We start from the raw sequence: 13,764 nt of genomic DNA, 5'->3' as shown, positions 1-13,764 counted from the left end.
ATGTGTGTTGACCCAGAGGTCAGGAGAACTATCCTGAGGGATTTCTGTCCCCCCGCCTCAAAACAGGACCGTAAATCCCGCTTCACGTCTCAGGAAGATATTCTGCTTAAACTAGAGGTAACTACAACATCCCAAATCTATTTAAATATATTATATTGTATATTATTCTAGATTATCTAACACGTATTATATTACTCTTAAAACTCATGTTTTTCATTCTTTAATTGTATTATTCTTAAAACTCAGATGTCATAATAGATGGGGTGAAATGGGGGATGGGTAACTTGACACCGGAAGGGGGGAGGGGCGGTAATACACCGGAAATTAAAATGATTAGGGCCATTAATCACTCCCGATTAAATTTTGGCATAAGGTTGTCTATATTACTCTCTTATGTGGCTATATTTATACGATTAAGTATCTTCTCTGGGAAAAATCCCCACTCAGCTGGACAAGGAGACAGTGGAGATGCTCTGTGGTCAGAAGGATCTAGAGCTGAACCTGCTTCTAAAAACCACAGCAGATACTGGGTTCAAGGCAGAGATAAGAAAACCACCTTGGGTTTTGTAAGTTAAAAAAGTCAGCATCTCTGAGGATATTTTAGTGTTTTAAAGTCCATGACGCTGGTGACTTGCATATGTGGAGAGATGTTTTTAATCCAGAGGATCTGTGAGACTTAGTGCAGCACTCAGTGTGGTTTCTGCTGCCGTAGCCCATCCACTTCAAGATTCCCATTATTTTCAGTTCAAAGGTTATTTTTCCACATTCTTTTATTATAACAGCTGTTTTTATTTGATTGTTTCTAACATCTTGAACCATACTGCAACCAACAATGTATTCCTGGCAACTCTTCCCAGATTTTCTTTTTTTTAAGACATTCTTTAAAAAAAAACAAAAAACATTGTTGTGTGTAATAAGTCCATTTAGTGCATCAGCAGTTTCATAAATACTCAGACCAGCCTATATCTGGCATCAATAACTATATCATAAGTCACTTTAAACTCCTCCCTCCTATTTGGATTCTGTTTGAACTTCACCAAGTTGCCTTCACCACGTCTGGATGCCTACAAACATTAAATTTCCTCACTTTGGTTAGTTGCTTTGTCTTCTGAAACTGCATCCCAAATTGAACGTGTAATGAAAGATGAGGAATGTTTCCAAAACCTTGCAAATCTGTGACCTGATGACATAGTTACACTAAATTTCCTATAACCATTGATGGGAGCAAAAAAGCCATGCATTTCTTTAGATTGCAACAGAAAACGGTTCAAAAAAATGTCAATAGACATTGACTTGCCTGTGTTGGCTTATTTTACAATTAGCTACACAAAAGACTACCGTAATCTTGTGCAACTCTAAAGTTGCACAAATTACATGAAACTTTATTTTTACCTTTTGCTAACCCATACACATAATTAATACAAACTATATGAAGTAAATGGTTTCACAAAAGGCAAGTTACATCAGTTCTTTTCATAGAGCATTCCTAGACAAGGCAATCCAAATTGTTTTGCAGGGCATCAAAGGAAAAGTAAAAATGCTCTGATTGATTATTTGTCCAATAAAATCATTTCTAGTATTTGCTCTGGCCAGATCCTGATGTTTAAGAGTTCAAGAGTAATCGTAAACAAACATTTGTAAAACAAATGAAATGCATATTAAGGTTCAACCTTTGGTTAAGGAAATAGTAAATACGAGGTAAAAGTGTCTGGACTCAGAAAGTCAAATTCCTCCCTCAAATTTAACCTAAATGAACCAACGGGTAACCGCAGCTGTCCTTAACGTACTTTTTATAAAAGGTTGGTTTAATCAAATCCAGTTTCAGTACAGAAAAAGTCTAAGACAAGATTGATTATTAGTACCGGTATCTATATTATCAGATAAGAGGGTTCTCACTCTTCTAAAATAAGTTTAGTCCCAAGAATATGTTAAATCTCTCTTCTTTAAACCAGCTTTGGGTAAATTAGACATGATCACTAATTTAAAGTTAGATTTGACCAAATCTTGATGTTACGACATCTTATCTTCCGAGGAACATGGTCAGAGAATACAACTTTAACTTTAACGCCTATTTACAACCAAAGTATTTGTTTTCGCTTTATGTACCTCGCCTGCTGGATGGCCTCCACCCATTCATCACACTCACACTCCTCATCCGTCCGCAGCTCCAGAGGTTTCTGTCCATCGTGGCCAAACACAATCAGGAAGTAGTGCTGAAAGGAAAAAGAAAGGAGACTTGATCAGAAATGTGATTCTCCAACAAATAAGAACGTGTTGCTCCAGTTCATATACATAAACGTTTGACCGGTGGAAATGTAAAAGTGTCAGAAGTTTGGACTTTGCATGCCAGTGATATAGTTCTCCTGTTGCATGAAGCCTTAAGAAACAAATCAAAAACAGAGGAAGTTAAAGGTATGGATTTCTAGATTAAGACTTTTGTTCCCGGATACCATTCTGAGTCATTTGAAATGTTTTTTTTAATTTACCCGACAGCAATCTCCATATGTAGCCCTAAAAGACAGACAGAAAGACACGATGAGGTAGTATTGGTGGCTGAACACAGCCATTTGCTCACTGAAATAAAACATCGAGTGTCGCCTGCGCTTCCCCTCTCCACCAGCCTATTATCATCGCCATCAATTAGCCCGTTCTCTGCTGGCCTCTTCCCTCCCTGTCTGTTTTTATCAATACGAATATCTGTGTGAATTTCTCTTAAAAAAAAAAACCTCCCACACACAGGCACATGCCATCACAAGCAAGTACAGAGACACACAACTACAGTCGAACACACACACGTACATAAGGGCTGTGTGAAGTGATAGAGGCTTTTATTCAAATGGTCGTGTCCTGGGGCAGTGGGTTACCAGAAGAGCTGCTATTTTTAGTCAAGGAAAACTGAACTCAGAGAAGACTGAACTCTGCATGGACTTTCCATCCTCCTCTCCTGCTCACTTCATCCATCCATTTCCTCCTCCATCTCCTGTTGCAGTTCACCTATCTTCCCACTCCACCTCCTCTGCCCCGCTCAGCCAGCATCCTCGCTCCTCTTGTTGTCGAAACCCACTCCTCCTCTTCCTCCTACTCCATCTCCCTTCATCCTTTCATCTCTTTATGTTTCTTTCTCAGAGGGAGGACTCAGTGAACCAAAAAGAGTGGAGAGAGGAGACAGTTGCCCTGTAGGTTTATAGACGGGCTTCAACCCCGGCAGTGGGGAAGGGCCAGGAGCTGAGGAGAGTTTTTTTGAAATGTGAACATTTAGAGATCTTCCTCTATCTTTATCTGCACCTCCATCATCCTCATCATGCTTATTATTATGCCTGTCATTTCAATTCGCCACCTGGCTGCGTCACTACATCAACAATAATCTAAACTCCTATGGGGAGAGACAGAAAGAAAAGAGGGCCACAGTTACGTAATAAATCTTAACCAAGTACATATTCCTAAACTGTGTCACCACCTAACAAGAAAACATTTCCATGGCAACGCAACGTTCGACGGTTTGGCTGTTTTACACTTCCATTTTCTGCTATTTGGTGCTGCCATTCATGAGGGCTTTCAATGATCCATCCTGTAATTTTAGACATTAGCAAAAATATCTTCAAGTTCAAAATAAAAGATTTTAGCAAATGCAGATTTTACAGATGGAGACGTATTCTCAGTAAGAAATGCTTAGCTTTACATCATGAAAATGAAAAACAATTGTGATTACATACAGTGACTTACAGGTGTATTTGATAATCACCTTGCTGCTTTGATAATATACTTAGATTTTGGTGTTGGTGCTTTAGGAGGCTCCTTCCAGAAAATTAATGATATTCTGCTTTATCTGTTTCAAAACTAATTACTGTATGTTTGAGATCATTTATCCAACTGCGTCCAAACATCTAAACATCCTGGAAGACCAGTGTCACTGTCGACAGTAAAGACAGATTTACGTAAATTGGCCAAAAGGTTGCCGACAAGAAAATTATTTACTTCTCCAAAATCAATGCAATCAAACAGGAATGAAACTTGTAGATTTCCACATGGACAAGCCAAATGCCTTCTGGGAAAAAACAGTTTCCCAGGCAAAACAAAGGTCGAGTTATTTGGCCACAATTACATGAGGAAACTTCAGAGACTCTTAAAATTAAGAACATTTAATTTACAGAGAATACACTAAAAAGCATCGTGACAGAGGCCTTGTCTGTCTGAATGTTTTACTGCCAAATGTACAAAGAGCAAAAAAAATTTTAAAAAAGGAAGAATTACTTCCAAATAGAGCTGCAACAAAATGGTTATTTTAGTAAAAACACGATTCATTGCTGAAGTTGACAAAAATGGCACATCTTTTTTCATACAATATAAGATATACATCAAAATCAATTTTAAAAAAGAAATAAATTTGTTTTGCCTAAAACTATTAATTACTGCCTTGTATGGTTTTTTTTTCAGCTGTATAGCCTCTTTTTGAGTCTGTATATTCCAGTTAACAATTAATGGAAAACTAAATTAGTTGGTTATTTCAACACGATTGATCCAGGATTTTGGGGATCCACTGGACTGATGAGAAAAACACCATGACTGTACAGAAATAACAACAACAACGCTTGCACTTCCTCCACAGACTTAAAAATGTAAACATTTTCATACCAGCCATAACAGCATTCTACTGAGACATCACTGCACTAATGCATTCTCACATGTTGTATCACATCCTGGTTTGGCAACAGCACAGCCATAGTGAGGCACAATCACTACCGGATAGTGAGAGCTGCTGAAAAGATCACTGGTGTCTCGCTGACACATCTGCAGGTTATCTAAGCAAAACCCAGTGTGTGCAGAGTAGATTGCATTTTAAAGGACACCATACATCATTTTCATAGGATGTTCAATCAGGTGCTATTCTATAAAAACTTAGGAGGCATGATTGACTATCTGTTGTCTATGAAAATCCACATTGAACCATGTTGAAGATACAGGGTCCCAAAGTTTATCAAGGTTAAACTGAGGAATGCTTTTATTATTCAGTCAATCTTGAAGCTAAACTTAGAACATTACCTGCAACATTACATCATCTACTCATTTTATAATGTGTAATTTGATTAATTTTCATTCTGTCTGTATATCTGCATACAATAGTGCTGTGATGCACAACACATTTCAGACTTGTGCTGACAACGAAGGATAAACTATAGCATCGTATCTTCTCATGTAATATGCTCTACTTCCTGGTATTTGGTAAAACATACAAAAGTCAGGCCCTCAAATGCTTTTTGTCCACAGCAGACAAACTCTTAAACTGTCTATAGGATGTGGAGTGGATTTTATTTAGCATGATGATGAATATTTGTTTGTTTGTTTGTTTTTTTAAGTCTGTAGTTGTAAGGTGACAAAATGTTAGAAATCCTTGAATAAGGTACCATTGTTATTGTTATTCTTCTTCTTCTTCTTCTTCTTCTTATTATTATTATTATTATTATTATTATTATTATTATTATTATTACATTTTAGGTCCAGGTTGTTGTTTTTAAGTTGCATCCTTGCAGATTTTTATGCAGTTTTTATGCTTTTGCACTTCTGTGCCAAATATTAATGTTATACTAATATTAAAATATTAATATTGATTAATATTTGGCACAGAGGTGCCATCAATATTTGGCACACCCTTTCCTGTTTTCACACACTTTCCTCTAGGTATGAAAACTCCCTACAGCTGCCGAGACAAGAGTAAACTGAAATGTTCAACCTTCCAGCTGATTAACACTCTTGTTAATAAGATGCATGGTGATAGGAAGGGTTACTGTCTCCATCTTGCAAAAGGCCCTACGGTGACTCATTAGGCAGCTGATGGGTTGTTTCTCCAACACACTGACATTTGAAAATGTGCAACACATTGCTTGTGAAATTGTCTTTTTTTTCCTTATCACTATCCAGCCTACAGGTATAGCACCACAAAAAAACACATTATGCCTTACAGATTTCCTCAGTGTTTGATTTTTTTTGTCACACCTAATTGTTTTAGGCCATCAAGCAGATTTTTCTGTCAGAACATTACAGCTGGAGTAAATACACATGATGACTTGGTTTATTATGCTGATTAAGCTGTTTAAAACAGCCTGGCCCTATAAAAAGGTAATGACCCTCTGATCCTCATAACTTGGCTCAGCAAACATTAGCAGCATCAAATCTTTGTGATGCCTGGCAATGAGTCTTTTACATCACTGTGGAAGCATTTGGTCGCATTCTTTTGTGCAACTTTTCAAGCAGGAACCGTCTGTTTCCACAGCATTTCAATAAAATTTGACACGGCCAAGCAAAACGTTTCTATTTAAGTTTTTCGATTACTGACAGACTGATTCGAACTTGACGCCATCAAGATGAACTAATGCAGGTAGATGTGAGATGTGCTGGTATTTTCTGAATCGCTATTTGAACAAGGTTGTTCTGGATATTTTTTAACTTAATAAAATAAATCATCATTTGACACTGCTTTTTGTTACCTTACTTTGAAATTAAAATTTCTTTCATGAACCAAAATATTTCAGTGAGTCAAAAAAGTAAACCAGAAGAAAACTGAAAAAGGTTAAAACATTTTTACAGCACTGCAGATGACACAGCTTTTAATAAATGAAAATGACAGAATTTTCTTTTCTCTGTTGACAAAACTCTTTCAGCAACTCTCTTTGAAAGGGCCACCATTACAATGCTTGTTTAACACAACCAGCAACCCGAATCTGTTGTCAAGTGCTGCAGAAAATGGCGCTGAATTAATGCATTAAAAACCAGAGCATACAAATTAATATCATAAATCATTGCAAAAATTAAAATTTTTACATTTTATTTGACGATCTCAAACAATATCCAGGAAGTTAATAGTATTTGTAGGTATGGTGAAAATAAAATAAACCCCTTTTATAGTCAAATGTTTTACCGATTACACTATAAAACTCTGTCCTCAGGTTATTAAAAGACACTAAGCACAATTTATTTAACAAACAAAACACAATTACAAAATTTTGGGTGAAAATCAAGGTGCAGTTATATTGCCTTTTAAGAAATTAGAGGTAAAGTAGCAGCCAGGAGCAATTGGCTGTAGCTCCAAGAGCGGAGGTAAGGAAGACTGCAGACATTACCGTTGCAGTAATCATAAGATGGTTCCCACTATATGTATTGAAGTATATTTGAGAGTTGTCTATAATATGTCTCTCTGAGATGTATTAGCAAAGACTCTGTAAACCAGAATTAAAAAGTAAACATCTTTATTGAGCAATCCAAATTTGCAGATTCAGCAAGCCCAATATTTAGAGACTGGTCAGAGGGAATAAACCAATAAAAGTCTCTGCACTCCCTCCCTTTTAAAGGGCTCTGAACAGGCATTCTCCAATGAGTACATCTTACAAAATTATCGCATGCTTACTTTCCACATCATGTGCTTAAATCCATACATCCCTTGTTTGTCTAGACTCAGTGTCTCCGACCTTTGCTTGAATGTTGTCTGAGCACAACAAAGTCCTCTGTGTGATCAGACGAAGCATGAATGCATATTAAGGTATATTTGGTCTTTGAACTATTAAAATAGGCAGTCATCATGAATTTTTTTTGTGAAAGCGTTTCTGATCCCTAACCCCTGAAAATACCAGAGGTCCACCGTATATCTACAGCAAACTACAACTTTTGTATATTGAAGAAACAGAAACCTTTCTGCATCATGAATGTTTCTCTTCAGTGAAGACCCCCTTAAAAATAGTTCACCTCAGTAAAATTTTGTGGCCTAAATTCAGTTAAACTCATTTTATCAACAATAATACCAATATTGCTTTAATGTTGTTGCTGATAATTTTTTTTATATCAATTTGAGCATCCAATTCCTAAGTTTGTCTGTCATCAACTCTTGCAGAAGCAGTGAGCCAACGGTCCCAGGCCGATCATTAAAGATTAATGTTGCTGGATCAGACCGTTGCATTGAAGCTTTGCAGTACTGAATACAGCCATACTGTACTATGTCCTCATTAGACAACGGATAAAACTGCAGAGGCTGGGTTGTTCCTGTGGATATCATAAATATAATGAGAGGTCTGAACCCTAATCGGACCCTTTTGCTTTGCTTCCCAACTCTGTAGCTGCTTTCAGGTCTACCAGCTCTTTTTCGCTCACATCAGCTCCAACATACCTTCCATCCCTCCAGGCTTTGTGGCACTGTAGAAAATTTCACTGAGACTAATAAAGAACGAGAGAAAAGGGAAAGGCTAAAAAAATAGCTTGAGACCCTTCCCTGCTCCTTCTTTTTTCATGTTACAAACAATCAATTTAACACCCACATGAAACTACTTTTTCCCCTCCGATCTTCGAAGCTGTCATATAACAACAAGACTGTGACAGAATGACATAAAGGAGTGTGTTGTGGCAAAGAGAGAAACAAGCACAATGAGTGGCAGAATTTCTTATTATTCACAGGCAGCGTTCTATTAGTAATTCTGATTTGCTTGAAGTGAGAGGAGAGAAAAAGGTCTGTGACAAAAAAGTATTCTTTGTTCGACGGGGCTTGAATGCTTTTCTCTTTATCGCCAAATATAGACTTAAATATTACTTTGGACTTGGTAAAAAATGTTTATTTTTTTTACAACATGGCTTCATGGATGCAGAGATATCATGCCGTAACAGGAAGAAGTGAATCAGTGTTGAGACCAAAATAAGCACCAATGATGCCACTGCGCCGTCTGGTACCATTGTACCACAGATGGGCTTTGTTCCCCCCCGTCTCTCAATCAGACTGTAAAACCAGGAAGTATTTTGCTGCTTTGATTGTGTTCAGCTTATTAGAGAGAAATCTGAATACTGACTGTCACAGGTGTGATTAGACGTTAGTGTGCATTCAAATACATTCAGACAATAGATAAACTGCCACAGAGCGTTTACAGCGTTATTTGGATTCTTAGTTTATAAAATGTGTGTGTAAATTTGCACATTTTTGAACCCATCCATCCATTGTCTATACCCGCCTATCTTCGGCTGACATTTAGAAAGAGGCGGCGTAAACTCTGGACAGGTCAAAGTCAGTCACAGGGCAATGCAAAGAAAAAACACAAGCAACTATACACACATACAATCAAGTCAGAGAGACCAGTTAACACAACAGTTATGTTTTGAACTGTGTGAAGAAGCCAGAGTACCCGGAGAGAATCCACTCATGCACAAGGAGAACATTCAAACTCCATGCAGAAAGACCCAAGGCCCAGATTCAGACCCCATAGTTTTGAGCCTCTCTACTACAGCTTTACAGTGAGTTGGAGACCATAATAATCAGTGCCTTAAGGTATTTGTATTCCTTGGATTTTTACTCATTTTGTCATTTGCAAACTTCATTGCATGTGACAGATCAGTGCTAGACAGTGTATGACAGTAAAGTGGCTGGACATTGATACTGTGTTTCAATACTTCTGACAAAAATCTGAAAAATGCTCCATGCATTTGCTCACATTCTGAATCTCCATTTCAATCTCAAGATTTCTGCAGCCGCTAAAAGGTTTTCTTCCAGAATTATCATGCAGCATTTAGCTCCTCCAATTTTCCTAACAACCTTTATTTATTTATTTATTTATTTATTTATTTATTTATTTATTTATTTATTTATTTATTTATTTATATTTTACTTTTTTTAACCACAAAGTCCCACTAAAATCAGAAATTTCTTTTACATGGCCAAAGTAACAACCATGCAAATAACTATTAAAACATGGACACAAGAAGAAATAATAGAGGATGGGAGTTATTGGCCTCTCAAGAAAAAAATATGGCATATCTACTCTTCATATTTTCATTAAAAACTTAAACATTAGAGGATGTGACTGTTTTTAGTTTAAGAACTTCCTGTGGATTATTCCATGAATATGATAAAATAAATAGAGAAGTAAAATAATTTTCCCAAAACTCTGTTGTAGCTCTGGGTACATTTAAAAATGCAGTTGGCTACAAAAAATAAATTATCTCCTACCAGCTAAATCTCACATTCTCTTGTGCCACAGGAGAGATTTAGCTTGTGAAATTAAACATAAAGAGATGCACTGGTTCAAGGCTCCTTAGTGTGGATAAGGCTCCATGCATGTGAAACTCCTGGCTGCATTCAAATGCAACCAAATGAAGTTTGAACATTTCTGTGGCTGTTTGTGCTGCAGTGAAGAGGAGGGGCTGAGAAAACAAGATGGAGAAATAGAACAACAAACAGAAAGAAAGAAAGAAAGAACACCAGGTAAGTTACAACTTCAACCTACTCCTGTTGTCTCCAATGCATTAGCCTGCAGCAAATGCTGAGTGTATTGAAATTCAGCAGGATGTATAAAGTCTTCAGAGTTGTGCCGTTTCTCAGTTTAACTTACCATTTTGTCAGATTTAGTAGCAGGTAATTGAGGGTTAGTGTACAAACAAGATAAAGTTCAAGTAAATGTTGTGGCAGACAAACAGTGCATCCAGTCCAGAGCCGTGTCATAGGTTAGCTTGCCAATGAGCTGCAGTAGGGAATTTTCCTTAAACCAGCAGCAACAACCATATTATCATGATTACAAAGTTTATGGTGCATTTGCTATAAACTTTATTTCTAAGTCCAATTTAAAATGCAGATTGAGCTGAACTAATGGTGATGTAAAAATGCCCTTCTAGCACATTACGTCAGGTCACAATGGCTCCATGTTAAAGATAAATATGAATATTTCAGGTTAGATGTGAACATCAGGAGTGAAAATAATTGCCACATAACCCAAAGGAGGACAGTGGCATGATTAGATGAAAGCTTGTCAGTGGCAGTGCTCAGAGGTTTTGTTAATATAAACATTCATACACATTCAGCAGTTTAAAGTTACAAAATAACATAAAATTGCCAGTAAATGTATTATTGTTCCATATATTAAGTTATTGGGGAGAAATAAAAAAAAACATATCCTTCCCATCTGCACATCCCTCTGATTTCTCAGCTCCTGTTGCTCCCACAGGAGCCTGAATGAAGCCTTATGAAATGCTCCAAGGACAAGAGCAAAACAACCAAACCACTAACATAATGAAAATCTTGCAGACTCAGAAATACACATTTAAACTTATTTACTGCAGTGTCATCCATCATACTTGCCATTAGGAATAATACTGTGGAGAGCTCTGAAGCAGGTTGTACCCTACAGGTAGATTTTGTCAGACTGGAATCTCCTTATTTGATCCTTGACTGGATTAGATTGAGACATGTGTGCCAATAATGAGGCCTTGGTTGTTGTAGCTCAGCATAAATACTGCTACAACAGATGGATTTCACCAGATCCTAAATGCCCTATAGGAACTGGAACATTAAATCGAGTTTGTTTACTGACTGAGCAGCACAGAGGTGCAAGCAGCACTTTCACCTCACAGCTATAAACATCACAGTAGTCGGTCCTTTAGCCTTTAACTGTGCAGTTTGTGTTCTTTGTCTGCCTGTTTATTTGTTTAGCAGATTTTCGTCAATAATGCAGAGGCGTCCATGTTTGATTAAATTCTGACATTTAATTTGGTGTGTGTGAGCAATCTTTGAGTAACTTGCAAACAATCTGAAGTCTGGTCTGCCCAATGCAATGTCTGGTCCCACAGCTCTCCCCTGAACAATGAGTATGCTGTGATGCTTAAAAATCAAGTTCAGAAAATTCATTGGAAATTATTTACTACTTCTCAGTTACTATTTCTAATTGTAAAATACAACAACCAGTTTTTTTATTTATTTTAGGAAATCCTCCCAGAGCCTCCTCCAGTTGCCATGCAACCATATGGTGATGAGTCCAGAAATATTTTCACACATATTGTAAAATGTGACTTTGCATTTTCACAGCTGAAATTTGGTTAATGTGTTTCAAGGTTATCCACCTGTTTCCTGTTGTTATTGGACTATTTGGTTTTTTATTGCTAATGGTTTGATGTGATTTATGTTTTCTTAAAAAACGTTTTCTATTTAGCCAAATTTGTCTGCTTTGACAATAATTTCCAAGCTCAAGCTCTAATTGTTGTGTCACTTGTGCCTTTAAGAGGAAGCTCTAGTGGTGATTTTAGTAGGTGTGTATAACCGGTGGAGTATTTTCCACAAACAAGGAATCAGGACAAACATTTACATAAAGTTCTACGCCACAGCACGAAAATCATTTTGTTTTTATCTAAACCTGAAAAAATTATATTTGGAATCACTGAATCCACCTCATGATAACATGACAATCACTGAATTAACAACTCATGTCCTGCTGGTTTTATTGTTCTCTATGCAGCTCTGACTTACAAAATGTCTTATCAATATCTACAGGTTAGGAAGCAATCTAGATGTACAGTACAGATGAGTCACAACTTTGATATTAAAGCACAAAACACTTTTGCTTTGCGGTTTTCTGCCTTGCATGCCCCCATGGACAATAAGATATATCTGCAGACTCAGTCCCAGTTTCTGATTTTTTGTTTTATAGTTCTACTTTCTCAATATTGCTAGGAGCAGTTCGAGCATAACATCCTGCTGTTTTGATGCCAAAGATATGGAATATAAAGAGGACCTCCTTATAGTCCTCTGCAATAATTGTACATAAAATTCAGAATCCAAGAGTCTTTTTGTAATACAATCTGGTCCTTACCAGATTCTAAAATTACCTAATATTACCTCGAGTCAAACAAAAAGAAAAGATAAAACACACATCGCCTTACTTTGAAAAGATGTGTGTAAAATAAACCAGAACAACAACACACTGTTGCTCATACAGGTTTACAGTGGAAAAGTGGCAGCCAGGTGATGCTAATTAAATACACTTCATTCACCAACCATCTCTAAAAACAAGAAGCTTAGTTGTTTTGCCCACTGCAGCCTTGTGCAAAAGCCCAAACCCACAAACTTTAATGGTCTAAAATTCCCCCATAACAGTGTAATGCATTACTACTAGAATGAGGCAGAAACTATTCAGATCACCTGCTGACATCTGTGGTTCAGAAAGTTCCTGAATAATGTGGTGCACTTAGTTTTTCCACATGTTGAATTAGTTACGCATCTGTTGAAGATCAGATCATTCCAATTATGTCCTGGTATGCAAAACTCCAGAGCTGAAAAATTATTACTTTCGAAGTTTTTTACATCAGTGAATTATAAATAAAAAACAATATTCGTTGAGTTCATTGAGTTTAAAGGTCAAGCAAATGATTGCAGAAAACTAGCATAGCAAACAGGAGCATTTTGAATGATCCTAGTAGAGGTTTAAATCATTTGCAATGGGATTAGCTTCAACGCTCAGTGGTAAATAAATCTATTGTTCATTTATTCACTGTATTCAGTTTTAAAGCACCTCCATCATAAATAAAAACACAGAAAATGACCCCTATTGCTATTGCATCTGAGAAAATCTTTATAACACCATTCAGCCATATTTATAGAGAATTTAGATTTTTGCTGGCATTAAAGTAAAAAAATAAACTGGTATGCAATCTGTATCTGAATATTTTTTTTCAAAAGTTATGTAACTGCATGATGTAGCAAAAACAGCAGTTCAATCAATTTCACAGGGTATTTTCCTGTTTTCTGTCTCTATAGAATTATAAGGTTATTATCTTTAGATTTGACAGTAGCTCTGTGTTTCAGAGACTGAAGAGAATATACATGAGAATATTTTGTGAAATCCTGCTTAGTTTCTTCAAAAGAACCTCATCGTAATCCTGTTAAAGCTTTTTTTTTTTCAAACGGAGGGAGAATATGTTAATGAGCCTTTTTTGAACCAGAAGCGTTTCCTGGATAGTAGAAACCTCCCTCAG

General features: G+C 36.7%; 1 protein-coding gene across 2 annotated transcripts in view; it reads right to left on the bottom strand.

Annotated features, from left to right (window-relative positions):
* Window positions 1-13,764, bottom strand: part of rasgrf2b (Ras protein-specific guanine nucleotide-releasing factor 2b) — a 66,803-nt gene that overhangs the window by 44,200 nt on the left and 8,839 nt on the right. For both annotated transcript variants that reach the window (XM_044109234.1, XM_044109243.1), the window contains exon 2: window positions 2,107-2,213. In XM_044109234.1, the coding sequence (XP_043965169.1) occupies window positions 2,107-2,213 (107 nt within the window). The remainder of the gene's footprint in view (window positions 1-2,106; window positions 2,214-13,764) is intronic.

Source organism: Gambusia affinis, linkage group LG03, assembly GCF_019740435.1.
Source record: "Gambusia affinis linkage group LG03, SWU_Gaff_1.0, whole genome shotgun sequence".
Lineage (NCBI taxonomy): Eukaryota > Metazoa > Chordata > Actinopteri > Cyprinodontiformes > Poeciliidae > Gambusia > Gambusia affinis.
Note: the sequence above shows the minus strand (reverse complement) of the source record. Positions and strands in the feature narration are given on the sequence as shown.